Raw genomic sequence first — 22,301 nt, 5'->3', positions numbered from 1 at the left:
AAATGCAGAAATTCAGACCAAATATTAAAAAATCATCAAAAATATGTGCTTTTCAGCAAAAACATTCACAGCCTTTTGAAAAATAATGAGCAGAAACCCTTTTTATTTGTTAAAATTTATATAAACAGATCTAGCTTCTACTTACTTGTCTGACTTTTGTCTGCATTCTTTATTTGTTAGATTTATTTTAACAAGTGAACTAGAAATAAAAGGCTTTAGAATATCTTGGCTACTGCAGCTGAAAAACAGCTTCTGAACTGAAGAAAATCTGTGTCTCTTCAGTGAAATGAACAGACCCCTTCAGTCTGAACCAGCTGAGAAACAACCCCTTTTGGGCTGTTTTCTGGAAATGCTCTAATAGAATTAATTCCCACAGTAAATACAATGTCATTGTCCTGGGATACTGGCATTGGAACAAGACTAACATACACTTTGAATTTAAAACTCTCTGACCATTTTAATGTCTGCTTTTCTGGCAGACACAATATGCCTTTTTTTTCCCCCCAGCAAAATCCCTATCTTTCTTTTCTTTGCCAATTTTCCCCTTACATTTTACTTTGTTTTGTTGGGTGCTTTGCTCTGTGGGGAGGGAGTGGTGTCACTGAAGGAGGGTAGGTTTAGATTAGATATTAGGAAAAAGTTCTTTACTGTGAGGATGGTGAGGCACTGGAAGAGGCTGCCCAGAGAAGTTGTGGATGCCCTTCCCTGATTGTGTTTGAGGCCAGCTAGGATGGAGCTATGAGCAACCCGGTCTGCTGGAAGGTGTCCCTGCCTATAGCAGCTGTGCTGGAACTGGATGATCTTCGAGCTCTCTCCATCCCAAGCCATTCTGTGATTACCCTTCTCCTTAGTTCGGTGTGAAGCCAAGGCACGCCAGTCGGGCAGCGCGGGGAGCAAAGGGATGCTGTGAGCGCCGGGCGGCCGGAGCGATGGCACGTTTGTGTCTTCCCAAGGACCGAGGCACCGGGATGGCACGTTTGTGTCTTCCCAAGGACCGAGGCACCGGGATGGCACGTTTGTGTTTTCCTAAGGACCGAGGCACCGGGATGGCACGTTTGTGTCTTCCCAAGGACCGAGGCACCGGGATGGCACGTTTGCGTTTTCCTAAGGACCGAGGCACCGGGATGGCACGTTTGTGTCTTCCCAAGGACCGAGGCACCGGGACACGGACTGTGCCCGTGCTGGGAGATCACTGCCGCACCAAAGGTCTCCGGCATCGCGCTCCCTGCAAAGCTTCTGCCCCCTCTCACGGGTTTCCCTCAGCCCACAGGGAAAGGAACAGGCAAAGTTTTCGCCCACTGAGCCGTGCCGATGCTACGGAAGCAGGACCATCGGCACGGCGCTCCGTAAGGCAACCACACCTGGCGCACACCCGCCAGCAGGGACAAAGACATCCCGTATTTTCCGCGGAAAAAGGCTCAGTAGTTTTAGCGGAAGGAGGCGAGCGGCGGGGCGGGCTCGCTGTCTGCCGGTGGCTCCCGGCCCCGGCCGGCCCCAGCCCGGGCGCGGCGCCGCCAGGTGCGCTCCCCGCCCGCGGCACCGGCCCCGGCCCCGGCCCCGGCAGGGACTGCCCGAGGCTGGAGCCCCGCCGAGCCACACCGCCCGCGATGAGCCCGCTGTCCAGGGGGACCCTCCCCGCACCAGTCCCCGACTCACCGATCTCCCCATCATCGTTATCATCATCTTCCTCCTCCTCCTCCTCCTCCTCCCCCTCCAGATCCAGCAGCACATCCTGGTTCTCCACGTTCATCTTGCCGAAGTTGCGGTGCCCCGTGCCCGCTCCCTGCCGCCGGGAGCGAGCCCGCCCCGAGCCCGGGCAGCGCCGGGGGCGGAGCGGCGGCGGGGGGCGGGCGGCGGGGCGGCCACCGGCACCTTCCCGGCAGGAGCAGCCGCCCCCGCCCCGCCGGGCACGGCCCGGCCCCGCTCCAGCCGGAGCCCTCTGAAGCCCTGGGTCTTTTAAAAACGTGCCAAAATATGCACCCAAGCACTGAAGGACTCACCACTGCTAAATACTGCCGGAAATGTGAAGCCTACGGATGGAAAAAGCTCCAAAGCAACAAGCAGAGTTATTTGGAAAAAGTAATGGAAATTGAAGGGGAAATGCTGAAGGACTGAATAACAAGCCCATCTCTAGAGCTCTAGTAATGTTTTAAACTCGTTGGTTATTATTTCCGAGGTAAGAGATTGTCCTCATCTCCATCTGAGCCTCCAGACACAACCTAGGAGAATTTTGTAGCACAGAGAATGAAGAATCGTCACTATACAGGAATACTGTGGGGCAGAAGTACTTATAAAAAGGGATTTAACTGCTCATCAATATACTCATCTACTCACATGTGTTGGTTCCAGGAGAAAGTAAAGAGTTCCTAAAACTGCAAGATATCTGGAGGAGTGCCCAGACAGGAACTGGACTGAGGTGGTATAGTGGGAAGAAATGGAAATAAGACTGTAAAAATGGATTGAAGAAATGGAGGAGCAATGTTTGGGGAAAGGAGAAGATAAGAAGCGCAAGATACCATTTGAAGCTTTTTTTCCTGCAGAAAGCAGTAAAAACCCTATAAGCAATCTATTTTCACTCTCCAGTCTGTTGTTGATACTAAAATGACTCACAGGACTCAGGATGTTTAAAGTACAAATAAAAAACTGGATGAAAAGCCGTTTGTCAGATAAGCTTGTTGCTTGTTAGTATGGTTATCTGTTGTCAGGCAGCTGTGGTTAGAGTCACAGCAGGGCCTGGTACTACAGCAAGTCTAAGTGCAAGCACTGTCAGCAAAAAATTAGTTCAGAAATTTAATTGCAGAGTTTTGAATCAGCTCTGCTTGGCAAAGACCTTCTCTCATAGTCTGCTTAAAGACAGAAGTGGTCTGCAAATGCATCAGAACAGAAGCTACTTGTTTTGCCCAGTTGATAATGCCTCACTGGTATTATTGTTATCTGCACCATCTGACACTGTGCATTTTTCTCACTCAGATTAGGAAAGACTCACAGAACTGAACCAGAGAAGGAGGGCAATATGATGGGGGGATAATGGTGCACAGCAAGATTTGTTCTTTTGTGTCCTAAGTTAGAAACCTAGTGTGCTGCCCTGTGACACATCCAATCTGCCTCTGACCATCTAAGAACATGCCTCACTCACTGCTGTGACTGCTTGTCAGGTTTCACACTCTGTGAGGTTATGGGGGGAGAGTGAGTTACGTCGCTCCCAGCCGGGAGTGTTCACTCCAAGATGACTCATTTGCAGACACATCATGGTTTTGATGTGCCTCGCACACAGTTGCAGTAACATCCTTACATACCTGTATTGTGTAACATTCAGCTGCCCCCTTTTCTTGCAGGTCCTCCCCAAAATGTGGTCATGGCTGGTGAGATCTTGTTTCACAAATGATAGGAAGAGGAAGGTTACAGTCAAGGTACAGCTTGGTTTAGGATGGTGATGTGAGATTTATGCACTTGGATACTCTCCAGGGATATCATTGTTACCTTGGTTACATACTTCCCATTTTCACATTTAATGAATGAAAATATAATCCAATAATAGCAAAGTTAAAAAAAGAAAGAGCACTTCAAAACCAGGCTTTAACAAAATGTGGGGTTTTTTTTTAACTCGATCCTACTAAAAATACAGGTAGATGATCTACCTCTCAGCATAAAGATTTCTCCCAGTATTTTACAATCTAGATTGTAATAACACAAATAAAGATTTTGTAGGCTTCATTCAGCCTTCAACACCTGAATGTTCAATTTCATAGATTACAGAGCTGAGTTTTGCAGATACCTTAAAAAACAAGGGGAATATTGTGTGCAAAATTCACATGAAAAGCATGTATGTTGGGAAATGCATAGCTATTTGTTTTTTGACTTTGTACCTGATGAAAATACTTCTATGTGTAGTTTTGGTAAAACACCTAAGCTTCAGAAGCTCAGTTTTGTTACTCCTGAAAAACAGATTAAAAAAAAAAAGTAAATGAAGACAAAAATGCAACAGCACCACCCTGCTGCCATCTCTTTGTCAGATGGATAATAGCAAAAGATCCACTCAAAGAATTGCAGTTGGGTTAACTCTAGCCAAGTTTTTCAAAAGTCATCTGAAATGAAAAAGTTAGGCTAACTAATCCCCACCCCAGCTCAAGCATGACTGTATTCAATTTTATTGAAGAAATAAAACTTCCTGGTAGTGAGAAACAGAGACAGTTCATGGAGCCAGTGGAAAAATTGCTTCCATGGGTAAGGGTTTCATAGCAACTATAACAATATAGGTCAGGAAGAGAGTAAAAGAGATTGTTTAGCCCAGTAGTGACAAAATTCTGGCACAGGCGGCAAGTCTTTAACTGGCGTGGATCTGGGCTGGCACCAGGAGCTCTGAGTCACAGGGCTTTTGACAAAGAATCTGGCACTGAGCATCAGAAGCTTGCTGTCAGTCACTGCTCTGGTCCAGCCCCCAGCAGAAAGGCAGGTTTGAACATATCCAGACACTTGTGAGAAATATTTGCCATCACATGCTTCACATTCTCTGGTGGGGAGTCCATGAGGCCCCCAGTTTCACTCCTGTTGGTGCACAGCCAAAAGAATTTTGCAGCATTTGAAATTTTCTTCTTGTCCTTCTCCCAGCATCTGTGAGAACAGCTGGTTGTTGTTCTCCTGATAATGACATATTACACGTGAAAAACTATCACCCTAATGCCTCTGAAGTTTTTCTCATCCAGATTACACAAATCCAGGTCTTGCATCCTTCCAGCACAAATCACTGTCTGTGCTTTTCTCTCTGTTACAAGTTAGTGTAAAAAATGCAGTGTGAGAATCTATGGTAGGAGAAGGTGATATCATTTTACAAAATCTTTTAAGTACATTGGCTTTACCCACTCACAGTCCTTTTCTCAATGACTGCATTCCTTTACACTCTCACATCCACACAATTACGAGAACCAAGAAGCAAATGTTCAAGTGGTCTGGGCAGGGTCACTTGTGTACAACACAGAGGACCAAGGGGCCATGGAGCTCCATCCTTGGAGATACTCAAAAGTCACTTGGACACAGCACAGGTGGTCTTCCTGTAGCAAGGGGCATGGAAAAGATGACCTGCAGAGGTCACTTCCTGCCTCAGCCATTCTGTAATTCTGTGATTCCATGAAGGGATGCCAGGTATCAGGTCCTTATCATCTCCCCTGAACAATGATAAACTAATTTTTGGACTGATGTTTTGTACCCAAGAACCAAAAATCACTATGACATGATTCTTTTGCATTGGACTTCTGCTTATTTCCACCTCCATAAATTTTAGGCAAGTCTGGCCTGAGTTCCTTAAGGCCAGAGTCTGTGTTATAGATGGGCTAGAAATAAAAGGGATGGTGTATTTGATGTGATGTGATATTACTTTCTTTTGTTAGAGTCTTCTGCTGGCAGGCAATCTGTGGTCTCATTTGACTGGAATGGTAAATGCAGGAAACAGTCCCCCTTTCTGTTGGGGACTGTGCCCTTCCTTTAGTATGAATATGGTTCATTTTTTAATTGAATGTAGTCCATTGTTATCATGCTTATGCAGTTATATCCACTCATCCTTGATTTCTGTCCTCTTAATATTTCTACTACCTGTCAATACCTCTGTACACTTTGTTTCATTGCCTCACCCTTTATTTTAATGTACTGTGCTCAACAACAAATACTGGATTCCAAGTAAGAACTCACCCACAGTGAATACTATTGCTGTACCATTTTGGACATGATTTTCCTTCTAACATGTCCACAGCAACAATTTTAATTTTTGTCTTTCCACAGTTGTCAACTTCTATTTCTATTGCATTGTGCAATGAGTCTTAGATCAATTTGTCTGGCAGTTTCCCATTTTGTATTTCTGCAGCTGATTTTCTGTTCCTAAGTGGACATTTTTACCCTTGGTTTTATATTTCCTCATTTGATCAGTTCTTTCTCATTTTTCAAGATAATTTTGAATATGTGTGTTTTCCTTAGTATCAGCAAACTGCTGGGGGACAAAATTCATATGGCCTAAACCATAGGCCTAGCAGAATAAAGTCCATGTGCATGTAGAAAGCAAACAGTCAAAAGATTTGGAAGACTGGTAGGTCAGGTGTGCTCCAAAAAAAAACCTGGCAGGGAGTTTTGTGGGAAAGCTATCAATTATTGAAACATATTAGGGCCACGCTGGAATATTGTATCAGTGCACATGAAATTTGGGAGAAACAGCTGGAGACAAGTATCACTGTGTGAGGATTCCTTTAAGGATACAGGAGTTGGAGTGGTTCATCACTGTGGGATTCATTGCAGAGCAGAGAACACAGCTGTCTTTCTATTCTGCATTCTCAGTTGGAATGAAAGAAATAATTATCCTAGGGACCAAACAAAGTCTATTATGCCACATTTCATAAAACATTAGACTTTTTAATAACTGCTGGGATATTGTGCCTTTGTGTCTGAAAGCAGGGGACTTTAGCATCATTACTGAAACTTTGAAACTCAGTAACAGAAAAGAGATCATTTGAAATGCAAAGCCCCTGCTATAATGGAAGAACAAAATCAGAGAGAAGATAAAAACTAACTAAAGAAATAATAAATAATACATATATAAATATAATATACACTTAATAAAATGGTATTTCCCCACAAGAAATTCCCTTAAGTGCACCAAATTATTCACAAATTTGCTGCATTAACAGTCAGTAAAAAAAATGTAGAAGAAACTTCTTCCAGTTCACCGCACCATATATTTTTCCTGTATTGTTAAGTTGGTGCTTGCAATCTGTTGAAGCCTAGAGAGAAATGACTGTGAAGAGTTTTGAGATAATTTTGTTTCATCAAGCTCTTATGTTTATTTCATCTGATTCACAGATAGGAAGAGCAGTGAATCATCAAGGGAAATTAAATTACCCAATTTCTGTACAGCTCTAGTATTTTTCTTTTACCTCGGTTATGTTTCCAATTGCATGTAATCCTCACAGATTTCTTAATTCTCACTCTTGCATGCAGCCTCTGGTCTGAGATGACAACTTCAGTCTCTTTTGCCCTCTATTGAAGTGAATTGGTAATAACAATTACCAAGGAAATGTGAGCTACAATGCATAAAAGAGGATATAAATGATGGATCTCAGACCAGTGGTGTGTGTAATTACTTGATGCAGAAGTCTCATAAGGGCTGCCAAGTCTTCTGCTGACTCCTACCTATGAGTTCCTTTTGCCTTCTTTCTCTAGCTGTTCTTAGTATGGTAAGTAGATGTGGTAATCATCTGGGAAACCTTTTGTCTGATATTTCTAACCTGTTTAATACCAAGTTTTTAATTCTTAGGAAAGGTATGTACATGGCCAATGTGTATATTAGAAAAATAGAGTTCAAGTACTGTTGTTTTTCTAACAAATATCTGAACCCATATAGTTCAAAATATTTAAACTTCAGGGAGATAATGAGGTTATTTCAAAAGGTGAATTATGAACAATAACATTCAGTCATTTTCTTGGCTGTATGCTGCTCTAGTTTTACGATATTTTAATTCTACTTGCAAAAAAAAAAAAAAAATTAAAAAATGCCCCAAGTCTGTCTGGATATCTCTAAGTCCCAGGAAACACCCACGTGTGTTGGTTAGTCCAGGTGAGCTATGTGACTAACATGGCCAGGCCTTTCAAAGCCAGGGCTGGGACCTCTGTGAGTTCTGGGGGTACACTGAGCTGCTCTGAACTAGCTGTGGTACCCGGGCAGCACTGACCTCCCCAGTCTGACTGCTGGGGGAGTTATGGCCCACACCTGTAGGGCAGCCAACAGGTTTTGTCTTAGTGCTCTGAAAAAATGCAAAGGGCTGCATTTAGCCCTGACCTGAACGCCACTGAACAGACCCAAACCCCACTGAAATGGTTAAAGTAATTTGAATAATGCTGTGCATCTTTACTGTGTCCAAGTGCAGGTACATTCTGGTTGGGAAAGTAAAGGATAAATAATTTGCCACACTTGTTGCTAAGTGTTTTTTACAGTGTCACTTTCTCAGTTACTTGGGGAAAAAATGTCTGATCTAAGCCAACATAGAAATGACCTAACCAGAGGTGAATGTTCAGACCACAAAAAAATATACAATGACGTCTTCAACAGTTTTTCTAATTTGAAATAAGAGCTGTATGTCCTGGAAAGATAAAATTTGTGAATTTTTGAACATAAGGAGATAAAACTGACTGGAAAAGTTGGAGTGACCATAATATTTTGGTAATACTACAGTTCTTTTCTGCAGCTGCCACAAAAACACACATTAAAAAATAAGAATGTTTCCAGAAATTTGCCCATAGAAGCCATGATATTTTATTTTTAACAAAATACTTTTTTAACCTTTCTATTTCCATGTTGGCTTACTCATACAATCTTCCCTGAGCAACTGAGAGAGCTCCACTCTGTAGAACCCACTTAGCAATGCATGTCACAAACTTACCATTCCATTATCAGTGGAATAGATATTTTTTCAGGAAAAAACTGGATTTATCTGGTGAAGAATATACATATGGGAATTTATCAATGATAAGGTCAGAAGGGCTTGTCTTGGCTGTTACTTGTGCAGGTTACATCCTCTGCCCTCACTGTCGTCATCTCCCCTCACTGTGGTGGCTGATGCATCCAGCACTCCAGCCTATGTTCATCTTAACTGCAATTCCAGTGGGATAAGCAAGTGCTACTTCTGCATGCTTTCAGTAAAGCTCTCTATTTGTGGTAAGCTTGCAGTGACTGCTGCTGTATGTCTCCCACACCACCTGCAAGCACAGATTTTCCATTAAAAGTTGAAGAGAGAGGAAGAAAGACGAATTCTGAAATAAATCCCACTATTAGGTAAGTGACTGAATGTCAAAATACTTCCCAGCACTTTTAAAGATAATTTGGTTCTATCCTGTGGCCATGAAACTTTCTTAAAATAACTTGTCAATAACTGTATCCTGCAGGGATAGAACAGGACCTTCTGACATTAATGAAAACCTGGCAATCAAACTTCATAAGGCTTTACTTATAGCTGAAGAATGAGTATAATTGCACATTTAACACTTAAATGGCTTTCCTTTATTTCCCAATCAGACTTCTTCTATCAGGATGGGTTGCTCTTCTGCTAGGGATGGTCTTAATTTTCATCTAATCTTCAGTAACACTGCTGTTTCTGGGTTGTTCCATTGTTAAATGTTATGTCTGTACTGGCTTGTGGTCATGTAAGTGGTATAAATCAGTAGACTCCACAACTGATGACGTGAGAGCATTCTGTGGCAGGCTTTAATGCTTACACAGGACTTGGAGGAGTACATGTATCTCCTGTGTCAACTCCTCTTCCCCTCTGCTGCAAAAGGAAGTGATCTTGTCACCAGTCCTTCCTCCTCCTCCACTATGTTATGTCATATTGCACATCACTGTATTTCAAATTTACTCCAAGGAGGAATTACACTGACAGGCAAACAAGGAGAGTTTTGGTCTTCCTGAAGAATGTGAAGAAGGGGTTTTGCTGTGTGCTGGTTTGGAACCCCAGGAGGATTACACACATGGTCTGCAAAGTACCTTTATTGCACTTTAAAGAGAAATGGATATTTCTTCACATGTCTTCCATGTCTTGCAAATGCCAAGAAAGAAAACCACTCTTATTTACTATGAAACATTAAATATGTATCTATATATACATATACACACACATATATACATACATATATATAGATATATATATAGATATACACAGAGTGTGAGAATTTCCTTACCTCAAGTTATGAGTCAGTTTTAAGCAGCTTCTTTTTTCTCTCCTTGTGTTATTTTGCTTTTCTTGCTTTCTATTGAAAGTGAGATTATATGAGCCTTAAGGTGTTAGTTGGGCAAGACTGATCTCATTCCCCAGGTAGAAGCAGAAAAGGAAACAGAAGTGTGAGGAAGCTGGGACCACAGACCAAGTTACCCATCCTTTGCCAGGTGTTTGACACCTTTGGTGATTTTAAAATGAGGAGTTTTCTGTTTGTCTCTGTGGCTTTGTCCTCCTCAGTGCAGGCTGCTGCATCGCCAGGAATGTGGATGCTTTCTGCTGCCCAGGATCCTGTTTTGTTAACGCTTCCTCCTTCGGCCACTTGCCAGAAAATCACCTTGGAAACCAAGGCACCAGTTTCCATGGTCACTTGGAGGAGCATATGTTTCCTTCCATTGCATGGGGTATTAGGAGGAGGAAGCCCACAAGCTTTTTTTGCCAGAATAAATTCTGCAGGATTGGGCTCAAAGAGCTGCATCCCGACCTTATTTCCTCCATCAAATCCCCAGCGAAACCACCAGAACTGCAGAGGACAAACAAGTGCAAAATGTGGCTTTACATTAATGTCCTCACAACTGAGATGTGAAATGACATCTTACAAACAACTTGCTCTGACTTATTACTCAGAGAAACTCAAGAGTGAGATAAACAGGAATAAAACAGAACCTTGTTGTCCTCCAAATGCCGGCACATAAAATTACATGAACAAGAAAAACACGTCTTTAAAAGCACTCACCTGATGGTTGAGGTGAAAACTTGCAGTAGCTGGTCAATCTAAAGGTGTGACTGTGCCACTACCCCACACTCAAAAAGGGCTCATGGCTGGTTGTGGAAAAAAATACAAGAAATAGCATGAGGATCTTTCCTGACTGGAAAAAGTTGGATTCAAGCACTGTAGGATCAAAGGCTAAAAATGCAGAGGAGGAACTTGTTGACTTCCTCTAAGGAAAGGCAGAAATGTTCCTCAGGCTGCTGTGTTCAGGCTTCTCTCTGTTTTGACCACCACAGGCTGCAGCAGAAGCACCTTCACATCAGGCATTGGTTCAGGTCAGAGAAAACAGCAAATTTTAATGCTCATCTGTGGCTTAAACTTTTCTGGGTAAAGGCTGTCACAATTCCCCTTCTATCTAAAAGTTAGTTTCCTTCTGAAAGGTGCTATACCCATCAAGCTCCTTAGAGAAACAAAATGCCTAACCACAGGATCCAGAATGATGGTTATCATGAAGTAACCAAATCCATACTGCAATCCTGAAAAGAACCAGAAATCTATTTAACATTTTGAAACAGTTTTCCAGATCTGCAGTTTGAAGCCATGGTGATTGCTTGTGAACAGCAACTCTTTGCTGTTGGAAATTAAAGTTTCAAAGCAAGAAATCTTCCCATTTACAGATGTGACCATTCTCAAACTTGAGTCTGAGACACCAAGTCACTAACTGCTCCTGTTTCTTGATTCTTACTTTTTCTAACCATCCATGCTGAAGGAAAATTATTAGATAAACAGGAAATTAGGAGAATCCAAAGTCAAATACCATAAGATCATCTTCTGTTATATCTGATGTTTCAGTATGGGGATGTGACAGATCACTGCCAATGCAAAGAAGGGTGTGAACAGCTTTGATCTTATTTTGCTGAAGATATGAGCCAGACTAAATGCCAACCAGCCAGTCTAGGAATGACACAAAATGGTAGCATTCCTGATTAGTTGCTCTCTCTGTAAGCTAACACACCCTTGCAACTCAAAATGGCCCTGTGTATTATTTTCCACATGATACTGAACTATGCAGAAACTAAATTATATGACTGCTGTGGCCCTTTTAAAATTAATTTAAAGTGAATAAGTTCAGTAAATTCAAGCTGTTTGGGGGCAAACTGGCTAACCTGGTTAACCCTTTTGAACACATTAATTCACAGAAATACATTTGTGGGAGCTCTTGTTCAATGATGAGTTGGTTCCTGCTACATGATATCCCCTCAGAACACCCAGGATGCTTTTACTGTGTTTGTATTGCCATCAGCAACTTTGATTCCCCTGAAAGCAGCTGATGGTTTGCAGTAACCACAGCACAAGTGAAGAGTTCACCTCTCACAAATGGATCAATTTTGTGGGTGCCCTGCAGAGTCATGGATAGAGTTACAGCCTTTAACTGCTAACAGGTGAGAAGAAAATCAACTCTGCTTAAATTAACATGAACGTTCACTTCAGAAACATGTATCTGCCCCTTCAATACCTATTTATTTGCAATTTCACCACCATGTTTTTGTATTCCATCAGTTACGATCAGTTTCTAAACAGATTCTGTAAATACTGCAGCACAGATTTCATCTCTTTATGGGCAGGGTGCAATGTGAATTGGAGCCTTCACTGCACATCAGGACCTCAGATAAGCTCTGTTCTCTTAAGTGTTTTCTGTTGTTGGCCATATACTCCAATTGCCCTGTACATGAACTATTTAAGTAAAGTCTAATATTAGGCCTGGCTCACTAACGTTTATTTACTTTTTGCTAGGAGATTGTGTTCCTTCTAAATTATGCATGCCTAAACTGCAAACATCAGTTTCTCCTTAACTCCGTCCCTTAGCTGGATATGAGTAAATTAATTATGTTAGTTCTGTTAAAACTGTTTTCAATAATCCATTATTTTCTGCTGCAGCTATTTAAGCAGAAGCAACTTGGCTTGGCCATAGGAATGTGGCATGTCAAACTACTCTATTTGTCACTCTTTCTAAAATGACATTAAAATAATTAAACAACATGAAATGGCTGTGATTTTAATTGAGAAAAATTTAGGAAATGCCAAATGTTGGCTGTCTGCACTTTCTTAATGGGTTTACACAGTGTATGTACTTTAGTTTACACTACATAAAACAGCATCATGTTCATTTTTTCCCACCAGTCTTATGGAAAAATAACAACAACAGCAGCAATAACAATAACATAATTACACATAATTATTATGTGGACAAAAAGGTCTACATAATACTTAGTATTCTCAGGAATGGAGCCTTAGGTAGCTAAAAATTAAATAATATTGGAGCCCTGCCTTGGGAAGCCTTAAGGATGCGTGCTTGTGACAGATTCACTTCAGAGAAGTGTCAGAGCAGAGCCCCAGGGAGGTAAGTTGAACACAGCCCTGCACATGGACAGTAGATATCCTGCCCAGTAGATACAGGACAGTGTGGCTAAAGCAAAATACAGAATAGTTTCTTCTCTGACAAGGTTCCAAGCAAGGGTCCTATGGTGAAAATAGCACTTTTTAATGTAGCAGTTAGTGTCAAAATGTGGAAGTTTTTTCAATAGCAGCCTTTGTGAATGCACACATGCCAACAAATCTATACTACTTTGCAGTATTTACATTATTTGCAATGGAGAATGAAACTTCTATAAAAGAATTTCTCTGATCATTTCTGTCAGTGATACATCTCTGTCACTGAATATATTGTATATGGTTTTACTCTCAGACTCTGAATATAAATGTCTTGCTCCATGCTGGATTTGGTTGCCTCTGCAGAATGATTTTTCTCCTTCCAAATGTGACTGGCAGCTCTTAAGAGCAGCACACATGTACTGCAGCTACCAGGGGACAGAACACTATTAACTTCTCTCAGGTTTCCCAATGCACGTTTATGTTTTGATTGTTGGGAAGAACTTCGTGAGACAAGGTCATACATGAGAGAAGGAGGACAAGGAAAAGATGGAGTTTTAGCTCAGCACATGGACCAGCATTGTGCTGCCTTGGCAGTGACCTACCCTTTGCATTTGCAGCAAGGAGATCCTGCTGACATCACCACTCACCCCTGCCCTCCAATCCCCAGTCCATCTCACTTTTTGGGCTTGGTTTATGACATAGGAGGTTGTACAAGTCATAAAGAAAAGACCTTACTCTAGTCTGGAGAGCTGTGAAGAGAGCTCCAGTATTTCAGGATGGAGATGAGAATTTTAAACCTTCCCATTCCATTTCTCAGGACTGTGTAAATCCAACCATCTCTCGGTTAGCAGGGACAAAGGACGGGGATAGTCCTTGGTGGAGCTCACCTCCATGTTTTTGGGAGGGAAATCTGGTCCCTTTTCATCCTTTCCATTCATGAGTTATGTTGGACTTGAGAAATCATCCTTCACATGTTCTTGCTGTTTCTGCCCTTAGAGACACAACTCTCCTGGTTCCACAGACAGTCCTAAACACACTTTTCCCCAGATATTTCTGGGGACATTCCAGCCTTCCAGGGCCAAGGTGCAGTGTTGCTCTGTGATGTCCAAGAGACATCCAAGCAGGCAGATGAGATGCAAAGGACATCAGAGAGCACTGCTGTTTAAAATTACAGCCAGGCACACCTGGCTGTGAGCTGAGACTGATGTGCTGATGGGTTGGTTCATGGAGGAAGAAGCCCAGTTGAAGACAAGAGTCTCCATGGTCATGAGAGGAACAAACCGAGGTGCTGAACCCAGCTCTGTGTCTGCAATTCACAGACCAGCTGCAATGTCTGCCTTGCACATGATACAGTGTTTTGACCTGGTTTTATAGCTCTTTTTGTAGAAGAACATTTCTGACTCCATAGTCTGGTCTTTCACCTTTATATACCCAACTAATGCAAAAAGATTTTTTCTGAGCTCCTCAAACCCTTGTAAACATCAAATCTCAAAGTCCGAATTTCATTCTGAATGATGGTTTCAGTGATGGTGAGGGTGCATTATACTAAGGCTTGGACAAAATCTCCTTGAAGGAGTTTTTTGTAACAGCTGCATTTAACTCATAATAAAATATAGGTAACAGTAAAGCTCCTTCATGGAATTAGACAGCTGAAAAAAGAGCCATTGCCAAGATCATAGCAATATACACTATTGTAAAGGTCCCAGATAAAAAAATGGGTTTTTTTGGGCTTCATAAAAATGCAGAGGTGAGTACACCGTGTGATGGAGTTAAATGTGAAAAGAAACTGCACAACCATCACAGGCTGACACAAAAACATCAGACAAGCAAGCAAATAGCCACAGCAAGTATTAGAAATTTAGCCTCAAAAAATGTCAATAGTCAGAGACATCTTTCCATGGCAATTCCACTGCAAGGATTTAAAAATTGAGAATAAGATTGTTTTTTGATAACTTTGGTTTTAGTCTTTGTACATTAAAGGGACAAAAGTCCGACAAGTATCTAACTTTAACATTGTTTTTTCTTTCTGAAGGAAACTTCCATTAAGTCTCTGAACACTGAATAGCAGTTCACATTCAAAAAGAAAAGCATCTGTCCCCAGAATCTTGTCATAGTTTCCTGTGAAATTCAATGTATTATGCCAGGAATAGCAGTAATGAGAGCAACAGATAAATATCATTCTGGTCTGTGCTTGTTTCATACCTCTACTAAAATAGCTCCACCTCTCCTTCCTGCTTTCACGTGGAGGTAGGAGAGACTAAGTGAGCAGTGGTAGCACTTCTCCATGGGCACGGGCTTTGCCCAGCCAGTAGGAGAAGGGTATCTTGCCCAGGAGCTCCTACCTCTGTCAGCCTGGAGGAACCTCCATCTGATCCTTATTGGGAAGATTAAGGCTGTTTCCAGGCTTGAAGTAGCACTTGAAGCTTTGAACACCAGGGATGCTCTCTGGTGCTATAAGGGACCTTCCATGAACCTGTAAGGGGTTCATGAAAGTACCATGGAAGGCCAGCCACTAGGTCTGGCTTTGAGCCTAATAGATTCTCCTTCTTTGGTGGGTTTCTTACCTGTACAGTAACTTGGACTTCCTTGAGGAACATGTCTTCCTTCATAATTTGCAAAGCTTCCTCGTAGCATTGTCAGAAGAGAAAAATCTTTTTTTCCTGTGAGATCAAAGGGCCAGAACTCATGGACCATCCCTTTGACTAAAATGGTCTAAGTTTAAAGAGACTCCTTACACCAGGATGTGTAAGAAAGGAAAGGGTGGTTGTAGCAGAAAGCCTTTGGAGGTTTGTCCAGACGAAATGAGTCACCAAGAGAAACTGTGTACTGAAAGTTGGTAGAAAGCTCAAGCCTGGAAGCACAGACTAGCAGCTCCTGTGAAGTTTTTTTGTGCATTTGTCAGCCTAAGCCTTATGGGACTAGTTAGTTCTTTAGTATAGTTCCATTTCCTAGAGCTCTTTGAAACTTTCTGTAGTTGCACACAGTCCTGAAAATCCAAGCTAGGCTTAGTAGGCTTAGTATTTAAAATGTGTTCATCATTTCTGAAGTGCAGAACATGGGAGGAGGCTGCTGACATCCATAGTGTATAGACAGAAAATAAAGCAAAATGATAATTTTCAAGCATAAGGGTTTATTAAGAATGATGGTTCTGGCTCCTTTAGTTTTGGCCAGTGGTACAATACTCTCACAAATTCAAAAGAGAGATGCTACTTCTTGTGAATAGAACAGCTTAGTAAAGAAAATAGTCTCAGAATACATACCAGCAGTACAAAAGAAAAAAAGACTGCCTATTAGGAGCTAACAAAATTCGGAAATTGTTTTAAAGAAAATAGAGTGTTCCTTGAAATCTTCCTATTTCCTATTTATGGCCATACAAGAATCCAGGCTCACAGTCTGGCAAAGGTGAGTATGTTTAATTTACAGACTGCTTGACATAATTGCTTGTGTCTGCCTAAAGAAGTGGATCTTTATGGAAAAGGTTACCTGAATAGGCCAGGACTGGGTAGTTAGTTTCTCTAGGGAAAAAACCAAAAAACCAAAAAAACCCACAAAACCCCAAAAAACAACCACCCCCCCCCCCCTCCTTATTAGCTTTGGAAAAATATTTTCTTTATATTTAAATTTTCCCACAAATAACTTGTAATTTATTATAAAATAAATTATCAGAGACTGCAAGGGCAACTGTAGTACTAGCATTTTCTACAGAGGCATTCTTAGAGAAAGTTATTCAAACCCTTCATCCTGAAGTAGCTCCAATGACTCCAATTGCAGTAGGTGACTTACTTACCCAATACATATATGTGTGTCTGTAATCTAGAAATATACTTAAATTGCTATTGAAAGTGAATGAAAAAAAAATTCCTAAACCTAATATACTGTTTTGGTGGTATGATAACTGATATCAAATTGTTATGGTCTTATATGAAAGAATACAGAGTGATTTCATCCGGGCACTTAGTTTCCTGATTGTTTTGAAAGAGTCACCACTAGCACGGAGTGATTTCCAGTGCTGTATTTCTCAGCGTGTGGCAGTCATGGTAGTGTAATTAAACACACATTGACTCATGCATGCCCAGTGCAGGCACCAACAGCCACCTCACTAAAGTCACTCTTAGCCATGATTTACATGCAGCCCTGGGGCAGCTCAGTAGTTCTCTGTCACTGCTGTTTATATAGCTTTGTCAAGGAGTGGGGAGTGTTTAGAGGTGCCTTTGGGGCAGAAGGCGCAGCGCTGGAAGGAGCCCGGAGGAGTCCAGGCAGCCTCCTGGTGGCAGCACGTTCCCGCGGACCGAGCGCGCCCACCCAGCTGCAGCCCGCCAGGAAGGGCAAGCAGTCACCCAGGGGGGGAGAGAAGGAAGAGAAAGGAAAAAAAACCCCAAACCCACCCAGAAACAAAAAACAATAGCAACAACACCAAAAACAAACCAAAAACCAAAACCAAAAAACCAACCAAACACCCCCCCTCCAAAAAAAAAAAAAAAAAAAAAAAAAGGAAGAAAAGAGAGGAAAGGAAAGGGAAAGGGAAAGGGAAAGGAAAGGAAAGGAAAGGAAAGGAAAGGAAAGGAAAGGAAAGGAAAGGAAAGGAAAGGAAAGGAAAGGAAAGGAAAGGAAAGGAAAGGAAAGGAAAGGAAAGGAAAGGAAAGGAAAGGAAAGGAAAGGAAAGGAAAGGAAAGGAAAGGAAAGGAAAGGAAAGGAAAGGAAAGGAAAGGAAAGGAAAGGAAAGGAAAGGAAAGGAAAGGAAAGGAAAGGAAAGGAAAGGAAAGGAAAGGAAAGGAAAGGAAAGGAAGGGGAGAAAGAGAGAAAAGAGAAAAGAGAGGAGAAATGAAAAATGAAAAAGATAAAAGGAAAATAAGAATGAAAAATAGCATAAAGAAAGAAAAAACAAAAAGGAAAATTAGGGAAAATAGGGGAAATAGGGGAAAAGAGAAATGAGAAAACAAAGCAAAGAGAAAAAAGAAAAATAAAGAAAGGGAAATAAAAAGCAAATACAATTTTTAAAAAGAAAAGTAAAAACTAGAAGATGAAAAGATAAAAACATTTATATATAGGCTTGGTAGTATGACAGGTTGGGATTTGGAAATGTACTTAACTAGAGAATATTAGGTGATACGTCTCTAGGAAAGTAAAAATGAATTTAATCATTCCTTTAAACCTCTGGAGACCTTTAAACAATTCAAAAGTATTAGACATTTGTTGGCATTTTGATGTAAATTTTACCACACACTATGTAGAGATGAAAGCATTTTGTATGGTTTATGTACTCTGTATTTGAATATACTATTTCCCCTGTACATAAATTCCTTTAGTAAATAGGATTTAACTCATAAGTTACACAGAATAAGAATGATTTGGTATTTTTAACCACACAAAGGATTAATACACAAGAAAATACACAAGTTCTGCTCAGATTTTTATCTCCCAGTTACTTGTTTTAGTCCCTAGAAGATGATTTCTCAAAAGAAAGAAAAGCCTTCCCTTGTAGAAATGACCTTGTAGCACTAAAAATTTAGGTTGGCCAACCCAGCACAGGGGGTGCAATAAAGAATAGCAGTTCTCTGCACCAGACAAGAATCTGAGAAACAAACTTGTGGAAAACTGATCCCCAGAATAGATGGTGTTGGTCCCTCCTTGGCTTCTGCATACTGGAAAGAGAATTGCAACAAGGAGTGTACTACTGCAGTAATGGAGCTTTCATCCTTTTCTCCTGCAAATCCTCATACCAAGAATTAAAAGAGGCTGAATCCAACCAAGAGAAAATTAAGAGTGAAATCCTGAACATTTCAGTCAATTGCAATGATTGATTATCTTAGATTTATCTTCTTCCCTTTCCAAACCTTACCCACTGAATCGACCCCACCAAAGAGAAATGTCCCATATTGTCCTGTTGAAGTGAGGTCTGCCTGGAGCTCTCATAGGCAGAACCCCAGAGCTGTGAAGTTCCAGTTGCTCTCAGTGCCTGGAAAGCTCCTTCCTTGACCCCATCTCCTGTTGCTTACCAAGGAAACCCAGGCACAGACACACAAGAAGTTGGATCTCAATGCAGGTTGATTTTACAGAGAAGGAAGAACCTCTAGCAAATTAATGGCAGAGGAACTCCTGTGGAACTTCCCTTTAGACACACATAAGGAAGCAGGACTACACAATAACTTCCAAGGGCTCTGCTCACTGTTTTGTCTTCAAATGCAAAACCTAGTTCTGTCCATAAGTTCTGTGGGCTGGATAATAATATACTTTTGTGTTGACTGGCACTTAGAGGTTGTGTGTTCACAACATCTTCAGTTGAACATATCTTCCTCTGTCTCTGTCTGCAAGGGGCACTATTTCCCCCCCAGAAAATAACAATCCAAATGCAGGTCATTTTTGCCAAACACTTGAGTAGAAGCAGCTCCTTCAATTAACAGAAGAAATGGTCCTATAGGTCTCTATAGGACCCCATCTGGCTGTCGAAATAATCTCCTCGTGTTCAGTGTGCTGAAGTAAAGGAACTTTATTTAGAGTGTTTGCATTTTACAGCTTTTTTCTTTACTCTCAGGCACTCGAAATGTGTTATCTCTGTTTTCAGTGTGACAGACTGGTACTTAATCTTACCTCACAAGACTGAAAATCCTTTTGTAAATAAAATGAATTCAGACTGGATGAAACCATTATACAGGAATGATTCAGATATTTGATTTTGACTACAAAAAAAAATGGGCCATAAAAAATGGAGGAAAGTTACTGGTGCTTCTGTCAGAGTCCTGGCAAGACTTCCCTCTAACACAACACAGTCCAGGGAAGACATTGAAGTGATTCTGATTCAAATGTAGAAGTAAGAGACATTTTTGTAATTTAAGTAAGAGACCTTTCTGGACTTTACTGAATGGGAGAATATTTACTCACATTTTGCACCTTCATGCTAGGAAGAGAAGTTCCATTATTTTGATTGTTTCAGTGTAAAGTTTTGAGGATATGATTAGGTTTGAAATCGAAGTATTTATTTTTAATTTTGTCAGTACTTTTTATTCTGTCTAAGCAAATAATTGTCAGTTTAAAAATATTGGATAGACAATTTAAGCCCAGGACACTGACTATTGAAGAGGCAGACTTTCCTTACAGGTTGCCCATAGTCTTGGAAACCTTTTGTGGGCAGAGCTCTTGCTACCATTGGTACACAGAAAAATGGTGTGGTTTTTTCATGATGAAAAAAACAGACTCTGGACTTCCAGGAAAGGAATGGTACTGCTGCTTTCAGTTTTTACACTATAACTTTCAGTAGATGCAAGCCTTTTAGTTTGGGGTCACACCTCCTTGACTATTATGAGTTGAGTTCAAAGTAAGTTGAGTTGGCCTTACCATACCCATTCTTCTCCACTGGAAGCTGCAGTCCAGGATTTTGGTGGCAGATTTTGGTGTGAGAAACCTGCCCACAGCCCTGAATGATTTGCCAGCTGTCTTGTCTGCTGGTTTTAGTGCTGCAAAAGCTGCTCCTGGAAAGGCATTTACTGGGTTCCATTGTTGCAAAGAAATGTAAAAAGATAACAGGTTATACCTGTATTTTCCTTCAGTCATCTTGGTCAGGCACAAGATTGGACTCTGTTTGCTGTCAGAATATTGACTACAAACTGGTATATGTTACTAATCTAAGTATATTGATATGAGAATACATATTACACACTACATCATGTCAAAGGAAGGCTTCCTATGATGCTAGAATTCTGTGTGCTTTTGGCTTTTGCATCCCGTTTCTGCTCTTTTGATCACAAGAAGTGAGATACATCACCCCTGATAAAGCCTGTTCTTGGCTCTGTGAGCAGTTATCATGCTTCCTTGACCGCTGACAGTGAGAAATACTTCAGCTAAAATTTGAGTGCATTATTGGAATTAAAATTTACCATTTAAGTAAAAGAGACTTTGAGATCCAATATGTGCAGCAAGGCTTAACTTGCAGAGTTTGCAGAGTTTAATGCTGGAGAGTTGTTTAGAGTCTTTAAGCTCTCTCTTATTTATTTGTAACAGTGTAAACTGAGGAAAACAATAGGTTGAGTTTTTTAACAATTTATTTACAGGAAAGCAAAGCAGAGCAGCAACTGACTATTTTATTAATAACAGTAGTTATATAAATATTATAACACAGAAGTTACACATTCCTTGTTTACAAATGTAATTTTCTTCTTCCTTTCTGTAAGAAACTCTGTGTGTGCTTACACTTGTGCTCTCCAGACCTCTGCATTAGATAGAAGATTTTCAAAATAACTAGTTCCTTTTCAAAACTTGCATAGACACATAGGTCAAGCCCTCATGTATAGCTGGAGAGAAATACATTGGAATAAAACTTACATGTATAAACTTCCAATTCCTGTATTTTTCAAGGTTTATTACTTTTTCTAGATATGTTGTATAGTTTACATACATATATATATATATATAAAATATATATACATGTGCAGATTGCTTATTCCTCAGAATAGATTTTTACTATTCACAGAAAATCTGCAAGACAGACGCAAAAATATATCTGCAGTCACTTATTCTGGAACAGATTTTTATATTCTTCTGCACGTTAGACTCAGTCGAGTATGTGCCACTGAGTATGGACTGTTCTTTCTCATTGAGGTAGGAAACTTGGCACATATGGTTTTCTCTAGAAAACACCAGTGTCTTCAGGCCAAATGAGAGCAACAAGAAGTCACATAACATGCTACCCTGAGGAGCCTTATGATTAAAGTAAATTGCACGGTATGAATTAGCAAAGAGGAATGAAACTGGCTGATTACAGCTCTAACCCTCATGCTCCAAAGACCATGCCATCTGAAGATGCTATCTTGTCTCTTAACTACGGAATCATTTACATCAGACTTCATGAGACAGCTGGTCTGAGCCGGACCATAAAAAATAAGAAAAGCACAATATCTCAAATCCTAGCTGAAATTGACCCTGAAATGGGATCTAGAAGACTTAAATGATGAGCAGGAAGCTATCTAAGGGTAACCAGTGGAAAACACAAGACAAAAAAAGTCTAAACTCACTACTTTTCTCTTTTGTTGCATATTCCATATATTTGTATATACTCATATTTTAGGACTCCATATACCACTTGTTCAAGAACTGAGAGCATACTTCAAGCCCTCGTCTGAGTGTGTTACATACATTCATTACTTAAAGCATACAGTGTTTCCTTGATTATTTCACCCACTACTCAAAATACAACAATTACCTTGATTCTCATTGTTTGAATCGTAACTGTATTGTTTCATTGTGGTTAGTTTTCCTACACTTGGGGTAGTTAGTTCAGATTTTAACTGACTTTGAATTGCTAGCTTCATAAATTTTCAATAAAAGCCTAAAATCCTGTAGTTATTGTTTTCTTTCAAGGCTGCAACATATGTTCACCAATCATGGATAGTATGAAGTAACCTTAGACGATGAAGTCT

General features: G+C 40.8%; 1 protein-coding gene across 1 annotated transcript in view; it reads right to left on the bottom strand.

The window, feature by feature from the left end:
- Window positions 1-1,760, bottom strand: part of ANO6 (anoctamin 6) — a 70,223-nt gene extending 68,463 nt beyond the window's left edge. Inside the window, exon 1 of the mRNA XM_036400725.2 lies at window positions 1,657-1,760. Within this exon, the coding sequence (XP_036256618.1) occupies window positions 1,657-1,750 (94 nt within the window). The 5' untranslated portion in view covers window positions 1,751-1,760. The remainder of the gene's footprint in view (window positions 1-1,656) is intronic.
- Window positions 1,761-22,301: the final 20,541 nt, after the last annotated feature.

Source organism: Molothrus ater, chromosome 5 (genome assembly GCF_012460135.2).
Source record: "Molothrus ater isolate BHLD 08-10-18 breed brown headed cowbird chromosome 5, BPBGC_Mater_1.1, whole genome shotgun sequence".
NCBI classification, from domain to species: Eukaryota; Metazoa; Chordata; class Aves; order Passeriformes; family Icteridae; genus Molothrus; species Molothrus ater.
This window is presented reverse-complemented; position numbering and strand designations above follow the sequence as displayed.